The sequence below is a fragment of the Mus pahari genome, chromosome 1 (genome assembly GCF_900095145.1).
Source record: "Mus pahari chromosome 1, PAHARI_EIJ_v1.1, whole genome shotgun sequence".
NCBI classification, from domain to species: Eukaryota; Metazoa; Chordata; class Mammalia; order Rodentia; family Muridae; genus Mus; species Mus pahari.
In genome coordinates this window covers 91,656,850-91,682,804 of record NC_034590.1, presented here as the reverse complement: position 1 = coordinate 91,682,804, position 25,955 = coordinate 91,656,850, and the positions used below count along the sequence as shown (strand labels likewise).

At 44.2% G+C, this 25,955-nt stretch overlaps 2 protein-coding genes across 2 annotated transcripts in view; one reads left to right on the top strand and one right to left on the bottom strand.

Annotated features, from left to right (window-relative positions):
• Window positions 1–406: 406 nt before the first annotated feature.
• Ubfd1 (ubiquitin family domain containing 1) lies at window positions 407–15,503 on the bottom strand. The gene is made up of 7 exons (XM_021200637.2): window positions 15,200–15,503; window positions 14,691–15,020; window positions 13,700–13,908; window positions 10,988–11,053; window positions 10,739–10,844; window positions 6,490–6,572; window positions 407–4,155 (listed from the first exon to the last, which is right to left on the bottom strand). Exons 1-7 carry the CDS (start codon window positions 15,399–15,401, stop codon window positions 4,045–4,047), a joined length of 1,107 nt encoding a protein of 368 aa, XP_021056296.1. The 5' UTR covers window positions 15,402–15,503; the 3' UTR covers window positions 407–4,044.
• A 119-nt stretch (window positions 15,504–15,622) lies between these two features.
• The window catches only part of Ears2 (glutamyl-tRNA synthetase 2, mitochondrial), a 24,032-nt gene continuing 13,699 nt past the window's right edge, over window positions 15,623–25,955 (top strand). Inside the window, exons 1-3 of the mRNA XM_021208322.2 lie at window positions 15,623–15,775; window positions 20,735–20,890; window positions 25,395–25,584. Of these exons, the coding sequence (XP_021063981.1) occupies window positions 15,637–15,775; window positions 20,735–20,890; window positions 25,395–25,584 (485 nt within the window). The 5' untranslated portion in view covers window positions 15,623–15,636. The remainder of the gene's footprint in view (window positions 15,776–20,734; window positions 20,891–25,394; window positions 25,585–25,955) is intronic.

Sequence of the window (25,955 nt, the reverse complement as noted above, 5' to 3'; positions counted from 1 at the left end):
TGTCCAATTTCTGGTCTTCTTTCCTTCCTGGGTCTTTATAGCATGTGGCTCCAGCTGGGCTGTTTCCACTGTTTTTTAAAACGTATCTTCAAAGGCTAGATGGCTGGCAAGGGTAGAGCATTCCCGGTTAGGACAGAGAGAGAAGGAAGGTAGCTTCCCCCAACTAGAAGCATGCATGGTAGAGGGCTGCCCAAGCAAAAGGGTGGCTGATTGGCAAGCTCATTACTCTGATACTTCAGGCTCAATCAAATCTCCTGTCAGCTGTTCAGAGAATAAACTTGTATATATTACTCAGTGCCATGCAACTGAGACCACAGCTGACAAAAGATGGCTCGAGGCCCAGTTCTAAATGTTGGTAAGTCCCCAGGATAGATAGGCGCATTAAGAATTGGAAGGAAAAGAGAGACACAATTAATTATCAAACTTTAATTGATAGACTAATCTTACAGGATAAACAATACGACAGCTAGTCAAGATTACATATTTAAAAAAAAAAAAAAATCCAGCAGCGCAAATCTAATAGACTAAATACGTTCATCTCCTCCCAAACAGGCGTTTTGACTTAAAAACAAACAAGAACAGAGTGTACACCACAAGGAAAACATAGTACTTACATATTGTCAGATACCTCTGCAGAAGTCTGTAGGAAAGGTACAGAAGGTTCTCAGACACCAAGAAAGCAGAACCACCCACCCTGGCAGGTAAACCCACCAGCTGATTTGCACACTAGAGGGCTCCTGTCCACTTCTAGGCCTATGAAGAAGGAAACGGGTCTGATCCTGACTGGAAGTAACTTTATTACAAAGTTTAAAGACAGAGGGACCATCCTTTTCCAAGGGAACAGGCCTGAACGGTAGCAAGAAGCAAGAGGAAGTTGGCAGATGGGTGAAAAGCCCAACCTTGGCATACATCTATTTTTCCCTCCCTTCTTGGCTCCTGGCAAAGAAAAGGACAGGCCAATTGCAATAGCTCACAATGCTCCTCCAGGCACATTAAAGAGGAAAAATTCCCTTCTGGGTGAGATATGGCGACTTTTCTGAGACATGGCAATGTAGCAAAGTTCATCTCTTTGGCCCTCATAAGGGAAAGCAGCAACTAAGGAGCTACTTAGGACCTTACCAGGCAGGCTCCTACTATGTCTACAAGATGCAAAGAAAGTAATCCTTAGCCCAGTCAAAGCTACCCGCAAAGGCCCATCATGGATTAAAATACTTCTTACCAAGAGTCCTGAAACTCAGAGTCTAAGAGCTCTGACCTGAGGGACCCAGGCTCAGCAGCAGTTATGTGATCACATTTTTCTGCCAAGTCACCTCAGGGAGGAAAAGGAAGGCATGATGTCTGTGATGGCAGTCCTACAGAAGGGCCACCAGTACCACTTGCAGATGGGAGAACAGCCCTTTGAGTGGCTACATGATGACAAGCTGAGGAGCCTTGTTGTGAGTAGGACTCTTTTACCTAGCCTCATGTGATACCACCAGAAGCCTTCTCCTGTGTGCCCTCTCATCTGACTGAAAGAATTGTACAGGTATACTCTTGAGGAAAAAAACATATTGGGATGCTACCTAAAGGGAAGAGTATTCCAATTTGCTCACACAGATTTAGTCAGTATATTCCACATGTTAAGAAATATATAAAGACTGTTCACGGGACTGAGTGACAAAATAGCAAATACTGCTATGACCCAGACAGATCTAAACACTTATTCCCAGGGCTTCTGGCGCTGCCTGTCCCGGTCCCTCTGAGAGCTTCTGGCAAGGCCTTCCATGCTGACAGGGTCAGGAGCCAGAGCTCAAGCAGATTCAGCAAGCTCTGGAAAGCAATACTCAAAACATCTCCATATGAAAGGTGTCATTTACATTATTTATAGAGAATATCTCCAAGTAAGGAAAAAGCACCATTTTACTTAAAATAAAAAGGCTCACAGAGGCTTTGGTCCTCTTGAAATGACACCGGCCTGCGTGAGAAGCAGTTTGGCCCTTGGGCAGCAGGGGATAATGGCAGGGCATGAGTACCGGGAGAAGGCAGCGAAGAGCACTGGGACCCACACAGAAAACGGGGCTGGCAGGATGGGCCTCAGAGCCAAGGTGGGAACACCAGAGGCCCAATCACAGAGACCAAAACTAGATATGTGGCACTGTCAAGACAAGTCTCAAGGACAGAGACATTGGCAAACAAATGACAGTATTCAAACCAAGAAGATGCTCTACCTGCCACTTGGTCACTTCCTTGACAGCCTGCCAAGTGCAGGAGGAGGCTGGGACAAGGAGCAAAGTGCACCTTCTCCAGGAACTGCAGGCCAACAAGAACAGAAAATCCACAATTATCACTGAGGTGCTGAAACACAGGCAGTTTCTTGGACGCTGTACTTCACATGTTACTTATGCGCCCAAAAAGCAGAGTAGGTTTTCCTGTCCAGATGCATAACTTGGCACTGAATACACCACAAAAAGCAAGAGGCTGTCTATGTGGGCTGGATTCCCAAACTACAGTTTAGAAGGGAAGGGCATAAATATTGTCAATTGGCTCACAAGGAATCTTAGGCAATACATGCGAATACATTTCACAGGATGAGGGCGGGTAACAGCTTAAGAGTCCAAAGTGTGACGCTGGGAAGGTTTCTCACCAAACCTTACTATGAGAGCCTGCAACCAGTGAGAGGAGAATTGCAAAGACAGCAGCAGAGAAACAGCAAACAGCACAAGGGGATCATCCACCAAGAGACTGTCCCTCCTTTCAGTCAATCAAGGCTTACAGAAAAGACAGCAGATCACATGTACACAGAACGTCAGGGCTAAAACCAGGAGAGCAAGCTGGTCCTGAAAGCAACTTATCCCATCTTTGTTGTTGGAATATCACTTGCTGACCCACTGGGTCAAAAGTCTTCCATGAGAAAGGCAGCATCTCTGAACCTGGGATAAAGGACACTTGAACTGAACGCATGAGCAGAAGGACTGAATGGAGAAGCATAATTCAAACAACCATTGGACTGCTTAAGGAGTTCTAGGAAGCTTCCCAAAAAATAAAGTGTATGATGTGTGGCTATATGGCAAGCCAGCTCCTCAGAGCAGGGGGTCTTGGAGCAGCAAACCCTAGGCTGTGGTGATAGGCAGAACTTTAAAGTCAAGCTAAAGGAAGGCTGTCAACAAGCAAACCAGCAGTGGCACGCCTCAGACCAGGGATCCAAAGGGTACACAGGAGTCAGGTGAGAGATACTCTGCTCATCGAAGACCACCACAGCGAGGTGGGAACCCTACACCAAGACCACAGCTGTTACTTTCCATGTACATTCCCAAGCAGCAGCACATGGAAGAGAGCCTGGCAAAGAGGTGAAAATGAGGTACCAAAAGAGAAACTGGCATCTTTGGGCTTAAAACAAAATCATAGGGAAATAATGAAAAAAAACAAAACAAAAATATCTGAATCAATGAGCACACACACAAAAACATATGGCTTACTCACCACCCCCATTTTGCATACAATTTTAATACCAAGGGAAAACAAACAAACAAAAAAAACAACCAGACTCATCACAATGCAGTCCAAATGTTTGCAACCGAAGACATCAATTTCAGTTGAAATCACTTCTAGGGAAAAAAAAAGAAAAAGAAAGAAAGGAAAAGGAAAAAAAAGAAAGAGGAAAAAAAAAAGAAAGAAAATGAGCAAAGAAAAAAAGGAAACAATCAGAAAGCTTTTGATGATTCCCTCTCAGCATTGCTGGTAGAGCTACTCTCAAACAGACTTAAGAGTATAAGAGTATTCCACACATGTTCGAAACTTGGATTTATTAATTTCCACCATACTGACTTTAAAAATGGTATGAAGCTGACTGCAAGAAAGGGAACCGGTGATTTTAAGTTCAAATTAAGCTAATGGTGAAAGTACATCACCTCTGGCTTCAGTCACCACATCACCTCAGATTGAATAGAGATTTTTTTGTGTGTGTGAACAAAGTCCCAGAACTCTGCAATCCAGGGATGCTGCGGACCTCTCCCGGCAATGTCCTTCACTTTGGGTCAGTCTCCTGGGCCAGAGGTGAAAGTGCTTTCAAAAATACTGCCACTTGCCCAGCACAGTGTCTTTGATTGCATCCACATATTGAGTTGGAACCCAGTACACCCAGTAGTAAGAGGCTTCCGTGGGGCCCAACTGAAACGCCTGCAAGGGAAAAGGAAAAACCAAGCGATGCTTCAGAGGAGGGTGACCAAGCAGGCAGAACAACAGACGCAGGAGGGAGGGAGGGAGGGAGGGGAGCAAACTGATTAAAAAGGGAAGAAAAATAAAACCAAACTGTGTACATGGGGAGGAGTCTCCTATGCATAAAGATGAGATGGGGAACGTGAAAGGGTAGGCAGGGAGGGGAAGTTCAGTTCAGCAGAGTCGACTCTAAGGCAGGGGTTTACATACTTCATTGTACATCAGAACCACCTGGAAGACTTGTGAAAACAGATTGCAGGCTCCAGTCCCTGGACTTAAGTTTGGGAGGCCTGAGGTAAAGCCCAAGAAACTTCTAACAAGCTCCCAGGTAATTCAATATTACTGGTCCAGAGGCCACAGTTTGAGAACAGCTGCCCTAGAAAATATCATTCACACACAGGAAGCAGGTATGAATGATCAAAGCACACTATGTGAAATGTTAAAATCCTAACAACAACCTACATATCCATCAGTAAGGAAGGGTACCCATAATTCACAGTAGTGTGGCCTACTCATACAAACACTGGAGTCTTTTGTTAAGATATAAACAGATCCTTTGGATCTTGAATTATGACAGATCACAATGACAAACCCAAGCCATCAAGTTGCAGAAGGGTACCATGATGCTATTTATGAAAACTGAAAAAACGCAACACAGTATACCGCCTTGTTCATGGACATATGTATAACAAAAACACTGACAGATGAAGAACATTTATGACAGGTTGCAATAATGGGGATGGAGAAGGGGAAGACAATGGGGACAACATCACTGCTGGTAAAACAAAATTTTATTTAAGATTTAAAACATGATACAAAATATTTACAACTATCATATTTTGGTGATGGATATATGGGTAGTGGCATAAAATGTAAGGTGTGTCCTTTTCTGTATCTTTGAAATATAACTCTAAATATTAAAGAGCACTGTGAACTGTGACACACTACTCTAGCTAGACAAATGGCATATGCGAGAGAGGAAGTAAACCTTTCTTCAGGGCAAGGGTAAAAGTGCTATCTAATGGCACTCAAAAAAGACAGACAGAAGGGGATGGCTGGATTCACTTTTGGCCCTAAATGACATCAGAACATTTTAACTAAATTTAATTTGAACTAAATTCTAAACCAATATTCATGAACACAAATTTTTAAAGAAGTATCTATTGTGGTCCATTCATCCTATCTGCCTCCCTATCACCAAGCTGCACGAAAAACAAAAACAAGATGTGCAAGCCCCACAGGGTTAAACTGTACAAACAAATATTTCAAAAAGAGTGAAAGCACCAGGCCAAAAATATCAATACCAACTGTTAAAACAGAAAAATAACTGAGCAGGCAAAACAAATCTGTTTGCTATCTTGTTTTAGAGATTACAAAGAGGGGGGAGGGGGCGTGTAGAGACTACCTAATGGCCCCAAAGCCTATGTTCTGATCACTACCAGGAAAAATGTCCAAGAGCCTGTGACCATCAACAGCAGTCCCATGGCCTTACTTTGGTACCACCCAGCTGACCCTGAGCAGGCAGGAAAGGACACATCAACTATCCAGACCATTGTACCCTAAATCCCTTTCGCTGATTGCCCTAGAGCAAATAAGACTGTCCAACACATCTCTGTGCCATGGACTTGGTAATCCCACCTATAATTCCAACAACTAGCTGTTTCTCACGGAGGTGTAGGGGGTGGGGGAGGGATATGGCAGCACTACTACAAGCTACTGAAAAAACTACCCACTGAAAGACTAACAGCAGGAAACCCAACCCTGAACTTGAATCTAGGCAGGTAAACTTTATTTGTAAAGTGCTCATTCAATACAAACTCATGAGCTCCATGAAGAACAAGCATGCCCTGAGCCCCATCCTCCCAAAGGGACCCTGGCTACATGGCACATGCTGGGCATGACAGATCACAAGAGGGAGACTTCTTGGTGTCTTCACAGCCCCATAACTAAGGGGATGTTCTCTTTTATAAGTAAGACAAAACTTAAAATGAAAAGTCTATAAGCCATTCCAATTCACTTTCCTGGCCTAAAAACAAACTAATCCAAATAAGATGGAGACACAAGAAATTTCTAAAAAGGACAGAAAAAAACACAACCTCCTTTAGATTGGGATTCCCCAAATAAACACAACTGGGAACAAGGTCATGGCCACAACTCTTCAGTAGACAAGAAAATGTAAAGGTCCTTCCAGCCTTCTGAAGACTGCTTTCTTTTCAGATAGAAATGCCCCGGGAAAACTCCACTCCCTGCAAGAGGAAGCAGAAGCAGGTGGCCAGACAGGCTGAGGCTACTCACCATCATGTGGTAGTCTTCATGTCCTTCAATAGGTTCACTGACCACATTTTTAATGGAGCCCATGGGCAGTTTCTCAGTCCGCTCTAGGATGAAAAAATGATAGCAGTTACTCAAGGGTCTACCTGCCCCACTCCTCCTCAGCCACAACAATTCCTCCCGTACCACAGCTGGTTGAATGTACAGTAACTCAGGTAGCAGACAACACTCCCTCTGGGGATGAGGAACACCGTCTTCTGACCAATACACCTAAAGTCTGGTAGGGAGCTGGGAAATATGGAGCACCAAATAAAGAACAGGATTTGGTGATAGTATGGTAAAAGTCTGAGGCCACATTTACCTGTCTTGTTATGATAAATGATCATTAATAACACCTCAAAACTCCTCTGTTTTCATAACCCAAACCTAGTATCAGTTAAGGTTTTGAACACCTAAAAAAAGGCAAAGTTAGGAAGCACACAAGAAAGCAGCAACAGGAGGAGTAGGCCAAGCTTACAAGGCGAATGCCTATGCCAAGCCTCACTGAAACCTCTACAAACATCAGTTTGCGGTGGTCTCTCGAAACATTTACACTCTCACCTGATTAACACTGGGGACACTAATGATCACATAGAGAACATTTTACAACAAGTTAAGGACAGCCCAAAAGAGGAGGTAATAATATAGCTGGCCTTCAGGGAAATGAGGCAAGTGCAAGAGACAAGTGTAATGATGGGGAGGCACGAGGATCTGTGCCAAAAGAAATAACCCAGGAAGCACCAGATACCTGAGGTGCAGGTGGGTATTGTGAGAAAACTGGTAAATAAGGTGGGGAAGACTCCTTATTGCCTCCGCAGGAAAGAAAAAAATCTATAAAGGCAGACAAGTACACAAATAAGTTATCAAACTAGAGATTTAATAAGAGTCCTGGACTCTGGTCTTACCAGTGACATAAAGTATTTTGCTTACATAGTCCTGGACTTCAGAAAACTGGGAACAGGGAAAGTACTTTGTGGTCCTAAAACAACAGTCACAAACAGCCAAGACCAATGGCATCCTTAAGACTGAGACTTTAAAAATACTTGCACTCAGGGGTTGGAGAGATAGCTCAGCAGTTAAGAGCAAGGATTGCTCTTCCAGAGGTCCTGAGTTCAACTCCCAGCAACCACATAGTGACTCAAAACCATCTGTAATGTGATCCAATGCCCTATTCTGGTGTGTCTGAAGACAGTGACAGTGTATTCATATATATAAAATAAATAAATCTTTAAAAAAAAAAAAACACTTGCACTTTGAAATGCCTGGAGATTTCTTATCATCATAGATTCTGACCTTTCCTCAAATTCCAAAGGTTAGACCAATCCAAACCACACAAGGCAGATAACAGCAATCAGCTAAGCTTTGACTGTACTACAAGCAGGGTGGGACAGCTGACTAATCTGGGAATGCTCTTCTGGGCATCTCCATGGTCTCACACTGCTTCTTCCTATCCAGACAGCAAGATGTATATGGCAGCCTTAAAGGTCCCTTCCGCAGCAAAAAAGCCACTGAGAAGCCAATTAGCTGCTGGGACAGTCACTTCATTGCAGCTTCTTGCTGAAAACAAGCTAGTGGCTTTTAGCCAATTCCCAGAACAAGTTGTACTTCTACAAGTCCTTTTGATGCTAGGCGACAGGCCTCCTGAGCACACAAGAAGAACACTTACCCACCCCCTGGGTTGCTAGGTTGATAAGGAAAGGTCCAGCTCAGAATGAAGAGCTCAGCCTCATCAACCATGAAAGGCACAAGGACTTCATGGCCATGCTCTTTTAACACAGCTCCAATCTCATTGCATCTGGACTCTTCTAGAGCTCTGCCCTCACACTAAAGCAGGAAGCCAGCTGATTTTTAGAAGCTTAAATAAAATCACTAAGCCTGGCATGATAGTTCATGTACTCAGAAGCCTAGGACAAGAGAAATACAAAAGTCTAAATAAAGCCAGGGCTACCCTATCGTTTCCCCCAAAATAACAAACAACATACACATTTCATGGGGGAAAAAAATATTCCAAGGACCCATAAAGTACAACACTTGAACCCTAACTAGACCCCCTGCCTACACCTACCCTCCTGGACATGATAGCTTTACTAGACCCGAAGTCACCTGCTCTGGATCTGTAGCCCAGCTACAGAGCAGAACCATGTGCATCAGCAAGCAAACGACGTAACAGAAGACAAAAACAAGATCACCAGGAAAGCCTACAGGCAGGGCAGGTAATCACTAGCCAAGGAGATGACAAGACAGGCTCTCCAGAACAAAGTGTTCAAGCAAAGCCAACATAAGTCACTGGAACACTGGAAAAAACTTTAAAACTTAGAAAAACTGTGTGACCATGCAGCTAAGAGTTGACTATGAAATGAACATAGGCAGTTATCACAAAATGAGAAAACCCAAGCATTTTCAGCATCTCAGTTCATTTTAAGAATCCCTAGGGTTGAAACAGTAGTGTGTTCTAGATTCGTGTTTTAGAAAATAAAAACCACACTTCCCACCACCCTGCCCAAGTTTTATTTTTGTGAAACTTGTTTCCATTTTCTGCAATCTGCACTTGGAACCAACAATTTTCTGATGATGGGACCTCTATTCTTTCTTTGGCATTTACCTCGAACACTGAATACCTACAGTGCTGGCCAGAAACAGGTGAATTAGGCATGTTCGGGTCCCTCCAGGAATCTAACGGGGACAGACAAGTCAGAGAGTAATGAGTGCTCTGGGGACATAGAGTGCTGAAGCAGCAGCAGAAGCAGCAGCAGCAGCAGTTCAAGTGAAGAGTTAGGAAGATGTGAGGAAGGCTTCTTTAGAAAAGGGCATCTTAGGAGGAGAGCTTTAGAAGACTATTAATCCTAAGGGCTGAGGAGAAGACATTCTAAGGTATGCCCTGGAAAGACAAGAGCTGTGTAAAACATGAGCTGGGAAATTGAAGACTGTGGCTCAAGTGCATAGGAGACATGAAGGCAGACACAGCAGACCAAGGATTTAGAGTGGGGTAATGTTTAAGACATCTGAATCTAGCCTTGAAGAGCTATAAATGTTTACAGGCACAAGAACCAGGCAAAAAAGTAGTACAACAATAATGATGATCAAGCTGGGCATGGTGGCGCACGCCTTTAATCCCAGCGCTCGGGAGGCAGAGGCAGGTGGATTTCTGAGTTCGAGGCCAGCCTGGTCTACAAAGTGGACAGCCAGGGCTATACAGAGAAACCCTGTCTCGAAAAACCAAAAAAAAAAAAAAAGATGATCAAAGATGATAGGTGGGGACAGGGAAACAGAAACTTGGATCTAATGCAATTATTTTTTAACAAGATGCAAACAGCCTTTACCAGTACTAGGGAATGGTAAAGAAAGGGACACGGGATATTCTGGAGTGTTACTAACAAGATTTGGTAACTAGCCAGGATTGATGGTGCATACCTTTCATCCCAGCATTCAGGAGGCAGAGGCAAGTGGATCTCAAAATTTAAGGCTAACCTGGTCTACAGAGCAAGTTCTAGGTCAGCCAGGGTTACAGCCCCACATCAAAAACAAACAAACAAAAACACTGGTAACCATCAGGGGAAGGTTGAGTGGGGATGGTCAGAGAGATATTTCCCAGAAATACCAAGGTTGAACCAGATACTGCGCACATGTGGGGAATTGGGCGACAAGGGATGACGGTATATACACAGAGGAATCAGCAGGCAAAGGAGAAATTCTAGGCAGCAATTAGGAAAACTTCATTTCTATAGTCAAACTGACCTACAGAGGTCAGGCATGCACCATAAGCAAAGCTAACTAAACATTAGATGGGGCCATGAGGACCATGGTGAACACCACCGCTCACTCACAGTTCCTCAATGCCATGGGAAGAGTGCAGGCTCCAATGGCCAGATCTTTTGATATTTTCCAAGACAAGCTACCCATTAGTTTCAAGAAACTATGTAACTTGTACAACTATGTGATATATTCATAAAACACTTGCCTAAGGACCAGACGCTTGGGGCCTCTTGGTTTGTATGTAATTTAAGGGCCAAATTTTGAAGGAAGGTCTCTGAGTTCAAACTGAAAAGATTGAAGGGTATGGGGGTCAACCAAGATGCAAGCATGTAAAGACATAGTCAAAAGCAGGAACACGAGAAGCACCATGAGGAAGAGGAGCTCCAACTGAAAGGCAGAATGGCAATCAGGAGCCAGTGCTGCTGGCACTAGAGGCAGGCAGGGTGCTGGGATGCCAAGGAGGCTGAGAGAACTAGAGTACCTTTAGTGCCGATCCACAGCTGGTCTTGCTCTAGCTTAAAGGTGAGCCTCACTTTCCCTCCAGACTTATTGTACATGCCAGACAAGGGTACCGTTGGCAGGCGCTCCTAGAGGCATAAGAGCACAGTGAGAAAGGGAGAGACAATAGGACAGAGAGAGGGACATGTGACAGAACTTCAGGCCATGATTATAGCAATGTTAGACTGTGAACTGGCTCCTTTTTAGGGGCTTAAAAAGTAGGCCAGCTTACCTGGGCACCCTTAACAGACGGCATCACATCTTCAGGTTTTCCCTTGTCCAACACTTTCCTGTGTTGCTACGATATAAGCCACAACAAAGAGAAAATGAGACAGCTGACTATATGAGCTAGGTTTCTAGCTCTTGGATAGACAGGATGAAGTAGTCTTAAGAGTCTATTTGAAAGTATTTAGTATCAATAACTATGGATCCCTTCATACTGCAGAGCAACTGTGTTCAAAGGTGTTTGTGTTGATAACGAAATGTTCCATATACCTGTGCTAGCCACTGGCCTGACTACTGAGCACTTTATATGTGGTTAGCAACACAAAGATGTGACTTCTCAATTTTTTTTCATTTTTGTTTTTTGAGACAGTTTTTCTGTGTAGCCCTGTCTGTCCATGAACTCAGAAATCCGCCTGCCTCTGCCTCCAAATTGCTGGGATTAAAGGCGTGCGCCACCACTGCCCGGCGGCTTCTCAATTTTATTTAAGCTTAACTACTATCCATGTCATCCATAGCCACCATATTAGATATGTTCCACAGACTAAGTAGGATTTAAATGTTCTACTCCAGGTAAAAAAAACTAACCATTAAGTCAAAAGGTAGGAAACAAGAGCAACATCTGTATTATTCAACTTCAAAGAAACTATAAGCTGCCTGTATAGGTATAAATGCCAAGTGGTGTAATTTCTGCATTATTATGGAAAGTCATTATTATGATAGAAGTCTTCTCTACCCCACCCTCAACCCAGCCAGAAAGAAAACCCAAGGAACCACATTTTGAAAACAGAAAAATGCTGACTCCCCTATATCCTACGATTAAGAAGCTTCCAAGCCCCACTTCTGCCCTCTGCCCCAGGACTCAGAAGTTCAAGTCATAGCCCTCACATGCTTTCATCTCATCTCCTTTACATCTGTACCTTTACAGGCACAGTAGCTGCTTGGTAAAGCTGGAACTGTAGGCCAATAAATGAACCAGGGGTAAAACTAAGCCAAATGTAAGCATTTACAGGCAGTGGGCCAATTGAAACCTTCACCACTGTCACAGCAGAACACTGTGGTAGGATTGCTAGTGAAGGGTTGTTGCTGACACCAACCTCAGATGCTGGAACAAACTGATCAAAAGCCTACTGAGGGAGTGGAGTCTCATTAGGTCGTACTATGCCTCGTAACCAGTGGCATCACCAAAGCAAAGCAGCATAGATTGGAAGTATAGTTTGAGTCATACCTTGTAAGTACCTTTGGGAGCACTGTCCCTGCACAGTGGTGAATAGCTCTAAGCCTGCTGACCTACCATTAGTAACCTAAAACCTGTATTTACAAGGCAGGTTATACAGTAAGGATTTGACAGAAGACAATTCTCACATTTTCTTCATAGGTATGTCAGGGGAAGACAGAAAATACCAATGACCTCAACAAATTACAGGAAATTAGGATTCCATATTTAGGGATGAAAACGGTTCATACAAATAATTACTTTTAGATGATAATTCAACTTTACAACATATAGAGATTCTGCTTTGCAGTAAAGCATGTGTTATGTATTGACAAGATCCCAGGTTCAATCCCTAGCACCAAATATAACACAAAACAAATACCCTAAGGAAAGCTGTTTTCAAAATCAGTTTCAGAGATTCTGTAAAGATAACAGTTTTAAAATGTTACACAATATTCTCTATGGTATCTAGGGTAGCCACTTGTTACTAAACAATATTTCTTTCAAATACATTCGTATTTCCATCAAAAAACATTAAGAATATAGTATAACTATTCCCACAATTCTGTTCAAATTTGTAAAAATACTTCTTTTTAGTTATAAAGTAAACACAGGAGTCTAACAGAAAACCATCTTTCTCCCAATGCTGGCGATATGCCTTTAGTGTCTACTGTCCCTCAAACGTTGGTTCAAGTCAGACCTACTCTGTTGAGGATAGACTGGAGTAGCTCAGTGTAGAGTTCTTTCTATACCAAGAGTTAAGACTAGGTTCAGTCCTCTATATTGTACACACACACAAACAAACTATAAACAGGCATGATGGTACATGACCATAAAGTCAGACCTAGAGAGTCAGAGACAAGAGGATTGTTAAAGATTCCAGGCCAGCCTAGTCTCCAAACCCTGCTTCAGGCCGGCCAGGGATAAAGAGCAAAACCCTGCCTCAAAAAACAAGCACGCAAAAATGAGCAAGAGAGATAATACAAAAACTCAAGACTCCCTCATGAAAAAGGACCACTATTAATACAAAACAAAACAAGTGTCAATATCGTTTGCTTCAGCTTGGTTTGACTTCCTGAAATGGTCACAGTTTTGGGGAACCTCTGAAAATCTGTCGACTTCCATACCTTTCCAGAATTGGATTTTCTGAACTTGACAAGACACACACATAGAAATCAAATGGGAGCAGTTAGAAGGAATAAGGGTTTAATTCCAATACTGGTCATGTTCTCTGGCACTACTAAGAGAAACCCACTTGTGACTTCCTTTGCTAACTAGCTAGAGTCTCCCTTTACAAAGGCCTTATCATAAAGCAGGAAGTCTAAGCACAGGGACCCATCAGATAACAAAGATGCGTATTTCAGGTAGCTGTCAACTCCGCTCTGTTGCACCCAACTGCTCCATAAATTTCCATCATGGGCCCTGTCCAGAAAGGAGCTTATTCTAGGGAAACTGTAACCAGCCTCTGAATTCCCAGGACTACAAGCAAGTGCAGGATGGACTTACCTTCTGCCTGCAGAGGGGCTCCTTCTTGTTTTCTTCAGACTTTGCATCCTGCTGGGCAGCATCTTTCGGGGTGTTTACTGCTAAGACATCATTTATAGTAGAACCAACCACCATGATCTTGGCCCCACTGGTCACTTTTATTTCTCTCAACGTCTTGTCTTCAGGAACAAGTCCCTTATACATGACCTTCTGCATGGCAGGTGGGAGACCTTGACAAAAAGTGGAAAGGAATAAGCAGGAAATGTGTGGACTATCCCCCTTCTATAACAAAACAGCAAGTGAATACTGGTCCATCAACTATCAGCTCTGTGAACTTGGAGGAGTTCAGAACACCAAGACTATTTGACTGGTAAAACTTGGTCCTTCTACATGAATGTTAGGTATTTAGAATTGTTTGATGTCTCAGCTATCATTCTTTCCAAGTTGTAACTCTATCTTCTATCCACGTAAATACTGAGAATTCCCAAGTGTAGGAGATACAGAAAGCCAATAAGCTTTTTACCTGACACATGGAGAAAGCTTTGAGGAAATTATTTCAAGTAGCAAACAAAAACAAATAAAATGGCCATATATGAATATTTATAAATGGCTACCAGGACAACTGATAGCACTGTTTCATGAACTTCCCTTATGAAACTTATCTGTCTGCTGAAAATAAATCCGTGGCTAAATACTAAACCCGTTCAGAATCTCCTGCTAAGTTCATAAACACCGCGCGAGATTTTCACTAGCAATGACAGTCTAACATTAGATATAAGGGTGAGCCTTAATACTCAAGATTCAGGCTTGCATCTCTCTCCACCACTTGGTGGTACCACTATCATTCTGGGCCTAATTTTTCCTCTCTGATTACTAATGGACATACAAGTACTGATTTCAGAAAACTGCAGTGAGGATAGCGGGAGTCTAGGCAAGAAAATCGCTAACAGTTTAGCTCGACGTAAGCACCAAGAACTAGCAGGTAGGAGTCGGTTGTCAACTCCTCGAATACCTGTAATGGAGTGAATCTTCTGCTTTAGCTCGGACCCCGTGCTGTCCAGAGGGACCTTCACGTCGTGCTTGGTCTTGTTCCAGATTATCTTCAGATCCACCAGCTCCTTGCCCACACCGCCGCCCGCGTCCTCGCCGTTGCTGACCGAGGCCTGGGCCGCAGGGTCCCCAGGGGGCTGGGCCGGGGCCGGCTGCAGGTTACCTCGCGCGTCGCAGGAGTCCTCCGCCGCTGCCCCTACGGCTGCTTCGGCCTCCACGCAGTTGAGGGGCCGTGCGGGCGCCTCGGTGGCCACAGCCTCGGCCTCCGTGTCCATGCCCGGCTCCTCCATGCCTGCAAAGGGGTTAGGGGGGTGGGTGCTCGCCACGAGCCCGGCCTGCGACGAGAATGGGCCCGGGCACCGCCGTTGCCGCGCCGCCCTCCTCCCTCCGGGGTCAGGCCCAGTCCCACGACCCCGGCAGCGCCCGCAAGCTCTTCGGCCGCCGACCGCCCGCCTTCCCCGCCACACTCACCATCCGGGGCTCCGGCCGCCGCCATGATGATTGTGTACAACACCCACCGCGACCGCAGGGGCCGCCGGGAAGAAGCGAGCTGGCGGAGATTGGCCCCCGCACCAGCCCCTAATTTCACACAGGCTGGCCGGAAACAGGTGGAGGTTTCTATGGAGACCCGCCTCCTCCGCTTCCCGGGCCGGCCCCTGCCACGCTTTAGCATCCCCGCAGCCGGAGGGGGCGGGTCTGGGAAATGGCCTGCTCGCAGGGCTCGCTCCCCGAGCGGCCGCGCATCGCCGCCCTCGTCCGGAGGGGCGTGAGCAGCCCAGATAGGCGGCTTACGCCTTTAAGTGGCAGGGCCGCGCTCGCTGTGGCGAAAGTTGATTGGTTGGGATGAGTTTCTCCCCGCCTCGCGGAAGTGACGCGCGAAGGAGCCCACGTGTGTGTTTCTAGTTCACATGGCGGCGCCCCTCAAGAGGCTTCTGCTGGCTGAGCCACACGTGTTGGCCCTCGGGCACCGCGTGGGGCGGCGCGAGGCCAGTCTGGGCCCAGATCCCGGGGCCACGGTGCGAGTGCGCTTCGCTCCCAGCCCCACAGGTAACCCTGACGGACGTGACGCCGCGCGCCGCAGCCCACCTTCCCGTCCCCGCCCCGCGAAAGTTCCAGAAACAGTCCCTTCCGGGGTTGTCTGCGCGACCCCATGTTACAGAGACGGAGGTGGAGGGCTAGGATTTGAAGTGATTGAGGTTGCTAGAAGTTTCTTTGTTGTATTGCCTCCGTTCTTTCTTAATGCACGCTGTGTGCAGAGCGTATGGACTCTGCCAAAGCCTATGCGCTATATAATGGTCATTGAAAAGTCAGGGTTCCCGCTTTGGAGAAACCGACAAATCCTAGAGTGTCATTTTGGAAATGAAGCGGGATAGGGCGCCCTAGAAGGTATTGCTGAAGAGGTAACATTTGAGTTGAGAACCAATTGTCATGAAGACCCGCTTGAAGCCTAAGAGGAAACGACACCCACAAAAGCTTGGGTTTACTGGCAGCTTAGCAAGCCAGAAGAAAACAGGCCCGTGTATATCTTGCTAGAAATTCTGTTGTCTCCTCGCTTCCTTCCCACAAATTCCCAACCTTTAGCTCAAGCCACCTTCTGCTCTGTTCACACTGAACAACCTTTCATTCTAGGTCTAAGGTCAACAGGAAAAGAGCTGAGAGTCTCAGCTGCACAGGAAAACGCATTACCTCCAGGCAGGCAATATAGATTGTGGAACTTCAATTTGTGGTAGAAGCCCTGGTTCATTGTTAACTGTTGTGATTCTGTATTTAAGACTAATATAAATGAAACTGCTAGGGGAAAAATGAGTGTCTCAAAACCGAGAGAACAAAACCATCTTTCTTTTTATTAGTCTTGGTGACATAAAGTAGCTTATCAAATGGCTGCAAGTATCTAAGCCTTGACTCACAGTGTGTGTGTTTATCTATGGTCAACATGCACTGGAATACTCACCTAGTTGGAAGAAGCACTTACGCAGGCATCCAAGGCCTGGCATTTTCTGCATCTATATTTTTGTCATTGCCAATCCCTCGATGTATTGCTTTGCAAAATTATTTGCTCTGTTTATGTCCCAATTTTGTGATTTGTCAAAGAGGGCTAATAATAGTGCCTGCCTGATGGTTTTGAGCCAGTACAGCAGAGCCACTTAGCAAGCTCTGCCTTTACTACAATTACTGTTTTCATTTCTTTGCTGACTGGCAGGAAAAACCCAAATGGGAAAGAGTTGACAAGCAGTGTAGATCACTTTGAAAGCTAAAATTAATTGAAGGTTTGCATTTTTGGGTTTTTGTTTTGTTTTTAATTTGGAAAGTTTCCTGTATCACCCTGTTTGGGCTGGAACTCACTATGAAAACCATGCTGTCGCTAAATGTGCAGCAATCTTCCTGTCTCTGCCTCCCAGGTTTTGGCGTCACAGGTATAAGTCATCAGACCTGGCTTGAAATTCTACTTTGGTCAACATTTAGGTATCCCAGCAATCTCACTATGAAGGATCTAGGTGTTTTTTTGTTGTTGTTGAAACAGGGCCTTACTGTATCCTGGCTGGCCTGGAACTTGCTGTCTTCTCCAGGCTGTTGTTACAAACTCACACAGATCTGCCTGCCTCTGTGACTAGAGTGTTGAGATTAAAGGTTCAGTACACCAGGTCCAGCCTGTTTTTTTGTTTTTTGTTTTTTTGTTTGTTTGTTTTTGGTTTTTGGTTTTTTTCGAGACAGGGTTTCTCTGTATAGCCCTGACTGTCCTGGAACTCACTTTGTAGACCAGGCTGGCCTCAAACTCAGAAATTGGCCTGCCTCTGCCTCCCAAGTGCTGGGATTAAAGGGGTACGCCATCACTGCCTGACCTGATTTTCATTTTTAAGCCCACTGACAGATCAGTAAATTGAAACTTGTGAAAGCTAAATGAATTTCCAAAGGTTAGCAACTTCTTTTTTTTTTTTTTTTTTTAATTTAAGTATTTGAGTGCACTGTAGCTGTACGGTTGTGAGCCTTCATGTGGTTGTTGGGAATTAAATTTTTTAAGACCTCTGCTTGCTTCAGTCGGTCCTGCTCGCTACGGAAAACTCTGCTCGCTCAGTCCCTGATTGCTCCAGCCCAAAGATTTATTATTATACATAAGCACACTGTAGCTGACTTCAGATACCACTAGAAGAGGGGGTCAGATCTCATTATGGGTGGTTCTGAGCCATGTGGTTGCTGGGATTTGAACTCAGGACCTTCGGAAAAGCAGTCAGTGCTCTTAACCGCTGAGCCATCTCACCAGCCCAGTTAGCAACTTCTTAATAATGGGCACAATTATTCTTTTAAATGTCATGTGTTGTGTATGTTGTATCTTGTGTTTATGAGACAGTCACTTAACCTAGTACTCAACTGATTTACTGAGGCCAGTGAGCTACAGGGATCTGCCTGTCAAGTTGTTGTTATACGTGTGCAGCACATACCAGACCCATTTACCCTGTCCCTGGATATGGAATTTGAATCCAGCTGTGAATGATGTGAGGGTTGTGATTTTTGATTTCTGTTATCTTCTGTCTTAAATTTCCTAAGACTCAGTTCCACTGAGAACTACTTGTTTTGTGGGTTTGCAGTAATTTGCTGAAAGTCTCACATAGAATTAGTATTGATCCAGGTCAGCCTGGTACCCAGAAAAACATTTCCTGTCCCTTGCTGCCTTGGGTACCTGGAAATGCAAATGAAGTTATTATGAATGTAAATGGAGACCGGGCAGTGATGACACACACACTTGGGAGGCAGAGGCAGGCGGGTTTCTGAATTCGAGGACAGCCTGGCCTACAGAGTGAGTTCCAGGACAGCCAGGATTGCACAGAGAACCCTTTCTCGAGAAACAAAAAAACCAACAAAATAAATGTAAATGGCTTGATTATGGAGATCCATAATCAAGTCCTCCCTGGGGAGGACTAAAGAAATTGAGGAAAGGAGAAATGACAGACCTGGGAAGATCTAAAACTAGTCAGTAGTAATATTTTTGGAGCATAAACTCCAGTGAAGGGAAATAAAGTGAAATCAAATGTTGCTTTTAATTATGATTACTTAAAACTAGCACTTAAGGTAAAAATCTCACATAGGAAAAATTTAAGTTGTATGATGTAGCTAAGTATCATATGTAGAGTATATATGCAAAATGTGATTTTTTAAACAGGATATAGCTGTGGAGTTTTTTGTTTGTTTGTTTGTTTGTTTTGTTTTTCGAGACAGAGTTTCTCTGTATAGCCCTGGCTGTCCTGGAACTCACTCTGTAGACCAGGCTGGCCTCGAACTCAGAAATCCTCCTGCCTCTGCCTCCCGAGTGCTTGGTTTAAAGGCGTGCACCACCACGCCCGGCTGTGTTATTTTTTATTAGATATTTTCTTTATTTACATTTCAAATGCTATCCCGAAAGTTCCCTATACCCTCCCCCTGTCCCTGCTCCCCTACTCACCCACTCCCACTTCTTGGCCCTGGTGTTCCACTCTATGGGGCATATAAAGTTTTCAAGACCAAGGGGGCCTCTCTTCCCAATGATGGCCGAATAGGCCATCTTCTGCTACATATGCAGCTAGAGACACGAGCTCTGGGGGTACTGGTTAGTTCATATTGTTGTTCCACCTATAGGGTTGCAGACCCCTTCAGCTCCTTGGGTACTTTCTCGAGCGCTTCCATTGGGGGCCCTGTGTTCCATCCAATAGCTGACTGTGAGCATCCACTTCTGTGTTTGCCAGACACTGGCATAGCCTCACAAGAGATTGCTATATCAGGGTCCCTAGCTGTGTTATTAACATGTGATTAGCCCTCCTTCCACCCTAGAGTACATCATTAAATTTATGTAACTTAAATGCTTGTGTGGTCTGGACTCTGAATAATTTTCAAACAGAAAATGCTATTTTTCCTTCTGGTGAAAATTAGCCTTGAGGCAAATATCAAACTCTAGGGACTAGGGCTGGAGAGATGGCTCAGCGGTTAAGAGCACTGACTGCTCTTCCTAAAGGTCCTTAGTTCAAATCACAGCAACCACATGGTGGTTAACAACCATCTGTAACGAAATCTGACGCCCTCTTCTGGAGTGTCTGAAGACAGCAACAGTGTACTTACATATAATAAATAAATATTTAAAAAAAAAATCTAGGGACTAAGGTGCTCAGGAAGCACTGGAGCGTGTTTTATGTGATGACAAGCTCCTAGACCTGACACCTGGGTGCTCTTTCATTCCTAAGGTGAAGGACTATGGAGTAAGCTCACCTGTCCTTTTTCTTTTGTTGTTAAGATTTATTTATTTTGCTGGGCCATTGTGTTCCACACCTTTAATCCCAGCACTCAGGAAGCAGAGGCAGGCAGATCTGAGTTTGAGGCCAGCCTGGTCTACAAAGTGAGTTCCAGGACAGCCAGGGCTACACAAAAGAACCCTGGCTCCAAAAAAAAAAAAAAAGTTGTTTTTGGTTTTTTGGGATTTTTTTGGGCCAGGTGGTGGTGGTACTTAATCCCAGCAGTAGGGAATCCCAAGCATTAGGGGGGCAGAGGCAGGCAGATATCAATGAGTTTGAGGCCAGCCTGGTCCACAGCACACAGAGTGAGTTCTAGGACATGTCAAGGTTACACAGAGAAACCCTGTCTCAAAAAGCAAAGAGCAACAACAAAAACAGATTTTTAAATTTTATTTTATATGTATGAGTAATTTGTGTATGAGCACCATGTCTATGTGTGCCACCTGCTGAGGTCAAAAGATGGTGTTGGAGCCTTAGGAACTGAAGTTCTAGATGGTTATGAGCCACCATATGGATGCCGGGTACTGAACCTGGTCTTCTGGACAAGGAGCCATGCTTGTAACCATTGGGCCATGTCTCCATTGCCCTGTGTCATTGTCACTGACAGTGTCTGGGTGCCAACCAGAGGTATAGGACAATCACAGCCGTTTCTTGGTCTTAAAACTTTGTTGGGACATTCTTATTTGTACTTCACCTGAGGCCTATGATCTAGTCTTTTCCTTGTCCTGTCTGACCTGTTCTCTTCTACCAGGCTTCCTGCACCTGGGTGGCCTCCGTACTGCCCTCTACAACTACATCTTTGCCAAGAAGCACCAAGGGAGCTTCATTCTGAGGCTGGAGGACACCGATCAGAGTCGTCTAGTGCCAGGGGCAGCAGAAAGCATTGAGGACATGCTGGAGTGGGCAGGTGAGGCTGGCAAGGAAAGGGTCTCTAGGAAGAACGGGAAGCAGAAAAGGAGGCTGTGGATCTTCTCTGAAGATTCAAAGTGGAGAATTATAATTCCTTTACACAGTCTGGGGTGGCAGGTGCTCCCTAAAATGCCAAGACTCTCTAAAGCTCTAAGGCTGTTGTGAGATTCCTGTTCTTATCTCACTTAAGTCCATTCCCTACATAGGCCAGGTAGGAAACAGATTCATTGAAGATGAGTGACTAGGCCAGCTCCTGTTCCCATAAGAATGTGACCTCACATGTCCGGTTTTATAGTTCCAAGAACAACCAGAAAGCGAAGTGTTTGTTTCTTTCTTTCTTTATTGATTTAGGGTCTATCTATGTAGCCCTGGCTGTCCTAGAACTCACTATGTATAGCAGGCTGGGCCTTTAATTCACAGAGATTCATCTCTCTTTGCCTCCTGAGTGCTGAGATTGAAGTTGACATGTTGTGAGCCAGCATACCCAGCTGAATTCTCTCTTTTTTAAAACATACCTTGTCTTTTCCCTAACTCTATTTTATCTATTTTTTTGTTTACACTTAACTTATTTGTATGTGTGCACTTAGTGGAGGTCAGAGGACTACTTTCAGAAGTTGTTTTTCTCCTTTTACAAGGTCAGTTCTAGGCATTGAACTCCCACCATCAGGATTTGCAGCAAGAATTTGCCTCTTGAACCACCTTGATGACTGATTTTTAAAATACTGTTAGGGGTCAAAAATCCAAAACAATCCAAGCAGGCACAAGGGTCCAGCAAAGCACTATCTTTATTTGAATTAGGCAGCAAGAACCAACCAGTCAGGGACAACAGCACAGACTTGGGAGCCTACTGCATGTTCAAATGTCCATCTCAGCAAGGATATAAGCAGATGATAAAATGTATTGTACTCAGAGCAATAGTGGTGGATCAGGGACACAGGTGCTAAACTGCATCCCCAAACCAGAATGCTACAGAGTTTTAAAGCTCAAAACCATGAACATTTGTGCCACATTACAGTTATAGTTTTTCATCAGTCAGACTCATTTGTTCTATTATGGTTAGGAACAATCATTATGTTTTGGAGAACAAAATGAGAATAAGGAAGAAACTTGAACTTAATTTTACCTTCAAATTGATCAAACGAGTCTGAAAACAAAATAGTAGCACTTAGGATAAGTCTCATTTGTTTGATCCCAACATACTGCCCATCGTTAAACCTAGGTTTATATTTATTTTATTTTAAAGTCACATAGTTGTAAGCCAAACAAAATCAGTGCAGTCTCAGGAGCTGATCTTATTGTGTATGAGTTAATCCTAAATCTAACTAGGAGGCTCCTGGATCATCCCAGACTCCTATGGGCTCCTCCTAAAAATAGGCATTAGAGAAAGTCAGTCCCCTAAGGAAAAGTACCAAGACTTTTTGAAGACATATATTCCCATCTCAGGTAATTATTCACTAGGCTCTAAGTTCCTAAGTAGCAGAAACCTATTTATTTCTAGCTTTTATTGGAGAAATTTTATTATATATGTATTTAGTTGAGGTTCATTAACTAAAGGAATTTATTTATTTAATGATATCACTTTGATCTAGCTGCTTGCCTCAGCCTTGAAAATGCTAGGATTGCAAGTATTAGCACTACACTACACATACCCAGAATAATTTTAAACAGTACTGGACTCCAACTCTGGGCCTGTGCATATTAAGCAAGTGTTCTACCACTGAGCTGTATCCCAGCCCTGTAATTTGTTCTTAACCTGATATTAAGTTGTGATAAGAATTATAGAGAAAGAGCTGGGGACATGGTTTGTTGGGGAAAGTGCTTGTTGTGCAGGTGTGAGGACTTGAGATCAGATACCTTTGGAGTTCACTGACCCCAGTATGCTAAGGCTCTCCAGGTTCAGTGAGAAGATGGGCAGGAAGAGCTGTCTGAGTGGTTAATAGCAGTTACCATTCTGGGTTCTGTCATCCTCTTCTAGCCTCTGTGGATACTATCTGAACATGATGCAGGCAAGGCATTCATACACCAAGTAATAGACTGTTTTAAATCTTTTTTAAAAAAAAAAAAAAAAAGGTGGGAAGCCCTTGATGAAGACATCCAATATCAACCTCTGGCTCTACATAGATGTGCATATGCACCTGCAGAGTTACAGAGAAAAAATAACAGGTTGGAAAGCTGAGAAAACTGTGCTCTTTTTTAGGTCGTTTCTCTGGGCACAGAGTCTTGCATGAAGTAAGCAGCTAACTTTGGCTCTGTAGAGTAGAGTAGATGGAATCAGATGCAGAAATTCTGTGGTAGAGTAGTGCTGGGGGAAGAAGTACAAATGCTGTGGTCTAGGAGTCACTCCACAAATCACAGGAACACCCATCTCAGTCAGACAGGGATGGCTTATTGAACACACACCCTAATACCAGTCAGACCAGGGACATAATTCAGAATTTCTGAACTATGACAACAGACATCTTTCTCTGCCAGCTTATAAAGGAAAAAAAAAATTAAAAATCACAATGAGTTCATATGCGGGTGCAGGAAATGCTGCCCAGCGTTTACTCAAACCATTTTAGACATAACAGTTCATATTGACCTTTGATTTGATGGTTTCCTATATAAAGCTTTGTGGACTCCCTTAGGATTAGCAAACCTCATTCAGAACATAACAGGGTATGTGGTCAGCAGGCTCTTGCTCTGAGCCAAGTCACCTTTCTGTGTTAATGACTGGCAGGCATATTATAGCAGTGATGTGAAATAGCTGGCAGGCATGGAACAAAATGGCTACAGCTATGCTGGAGTGGTCAGACAGGAACAACAAGGAGTCTAGTATGGCCCAAAGACTGCAAGAAAACAAAATGACAATATGGGAGAGCAGTGAATTCACTCAGTAAAATGAGGTCCAGCTGAGAACTTCAATTTGCTGGGACCTTGCTGCCCCAGGTACTGTGCAAGGCTCATGCAGAGGTGGCTAGGCTGCTGGTCCTGCCCTCCTTGAGCATCCACTGCAACACTGTTGTATAAACAAGGCCTGCAGCACCTACTCATGGTATAATATCACAGCAATAGAAAAGTTACTAAGATGCTGTCTGTTCCTGACACACATGACCCTGACTAAGCCAAATGAGCCACAAAATAAAACCAAGTCCTAAATCTGGAAAAGATACTAGTGGGGATGAGAACCTGTTAATAGGAATGGAGGGAGATAAGAAAGAGTGAAAAGAAGTATAATAAAAGTATATACATATATGAAAATGTTTTGAGAATGAAATTTTAAAAAGGTAGAGATCTTTAAAAAAAAAAAAAAAAAACCTAAATTTACCTCATTCAACCTTGTTCTTTTTTCACTCTTCTTTCTTTTGTTTTTGGGTTTTGTTTCCTTTCCTTTTTTTGGGTGGAGACAGTGCCTCATGTCTGCCTCAAACTCACTGTGTGTCCAAGGGTGGCCTTGAACTCCTGATCCTCAAGAATGCTGGAGTTGTAGGCATATACACCATGCTTATCTTTTTCTATGGGCATGCAAGGGTTTTTGAGAAGTAGAGTAACAGCTGCATGCAGCAGGAAGGGGTTCCGAAGGTTGTCCTGTCTTTCTTTAATAGAGAATGACCTAGTTGGTAGGTAGGGTTAGTACTGTTGGGATGAAACACTGACCAAAAGCAACTTGGAGTGGAAGAGGTTTATTTGGCTTTCACTTCTCCAGGGAAGTTAGGGCAGGAACTCAAAGCAAGAGCTGATGCAGAGGGCATGGAGGGGTGTTGCTTACTTGCTTGCTCTTCACAACTTGCTCAGCCTGATTTCTTCTAGAACCTAGGACTACTTGTTAGTGACTCTGCTAACCTGAACTGAGCCCTCCAACATCAATCACTAAGAAAATGCCCTATATAGGCTTGCCTATAGCCTGCTCCTATGGAGACATTTTCTCTGTTGAGGCTCTTTCCCTCCGATGACTCCAACTTGTGTCAAGTTGGCATAAAACTAGCTAGTACAAAGTATCTTTTATTCTTTGAGAATTCCATACACGTAAACAATGCATTTTGATCATAAGCACCCCCAACTCCCCTTCTCACTCCCTTAGGAACCCCCAGCTCATTCCTCCTCCCTACACACCCATGTACCCTCAACACATCCCACTCTCTCTTTCATATCCTCTCTTTTAAGTCAATAACCCAGTGAGTCCAAGTGGTACTATATGTTGGAATGTTAACTTGATCTTCTGCAGGTAGTCATAGCTGCATGAGTTTATGAGTGCCAAAGATGCATTTCACAGCACAGCACCCTCCTCCTCATCTTCTGGTTCTTTGTCTCTGTGTGAGGCCAGCCTGGTCTACAGATCGAGTTTCAGGGCACTCAGGACCACACTGAGTAACCCTGTATCAGAAAAAAAAAAAAAAAAAAATCAAATAAAACAAAAGGCTCAGTGTGTATGTAAAACTCTTAGATGAATAGCCGAAGAAAAAAAAGCATTGTTTGCATGTCTGGTGTTCCTCTGTGACAACAGTTTTCCACCTGTGTTCCAGGCATCCCACCTGATGAAAGTCCCCGCCGGGGTGGTCCTGCAGGGCCCTACTGTCAGTCACAGCGGCTGGCTCTGTATGCTCAAGCCACGGAAGCCTTGCTGAAATCTGGAGCTGCCTATCCCTGTTTCTGTTCGCCACAGCGGCTGGAGCTCCTGAAGAAGGAAGCACTGAGGAGCCGGCACACACCCCGGTGAGAACCCCAGCTCACTCTGGTTGCCTCCCCAAGTTGGTGTTTGTTGCTTCTCTGTTTCTGCAGGCCAGGCATCTGTGCAGGCTTTAGCAGGGTTCTTTGGTTCTCAGTATCTTTCATAGCTTCAGTTGGGCTGAAGTCTAGCCTGCAGTTCTCTGGAGTTTTGCCTGAAGCAGATTCCCTTCTGTCCTCTCCCCAGAGGCTGTGGGCAGGCCAGGGCTCTTACTGGTTGTCTGTTCCTTGTCACATGGGTTTTCTCTAACCAGCTAAAGGTCAGAATACATACCTGGTCTTCTCTTCTCTTCTCTTCTCTTCTCTTCTCTTCTCTTCTCTTCTCTTCTCTTCTCTTCTCTTCTCTTCTCTTCTCTTCT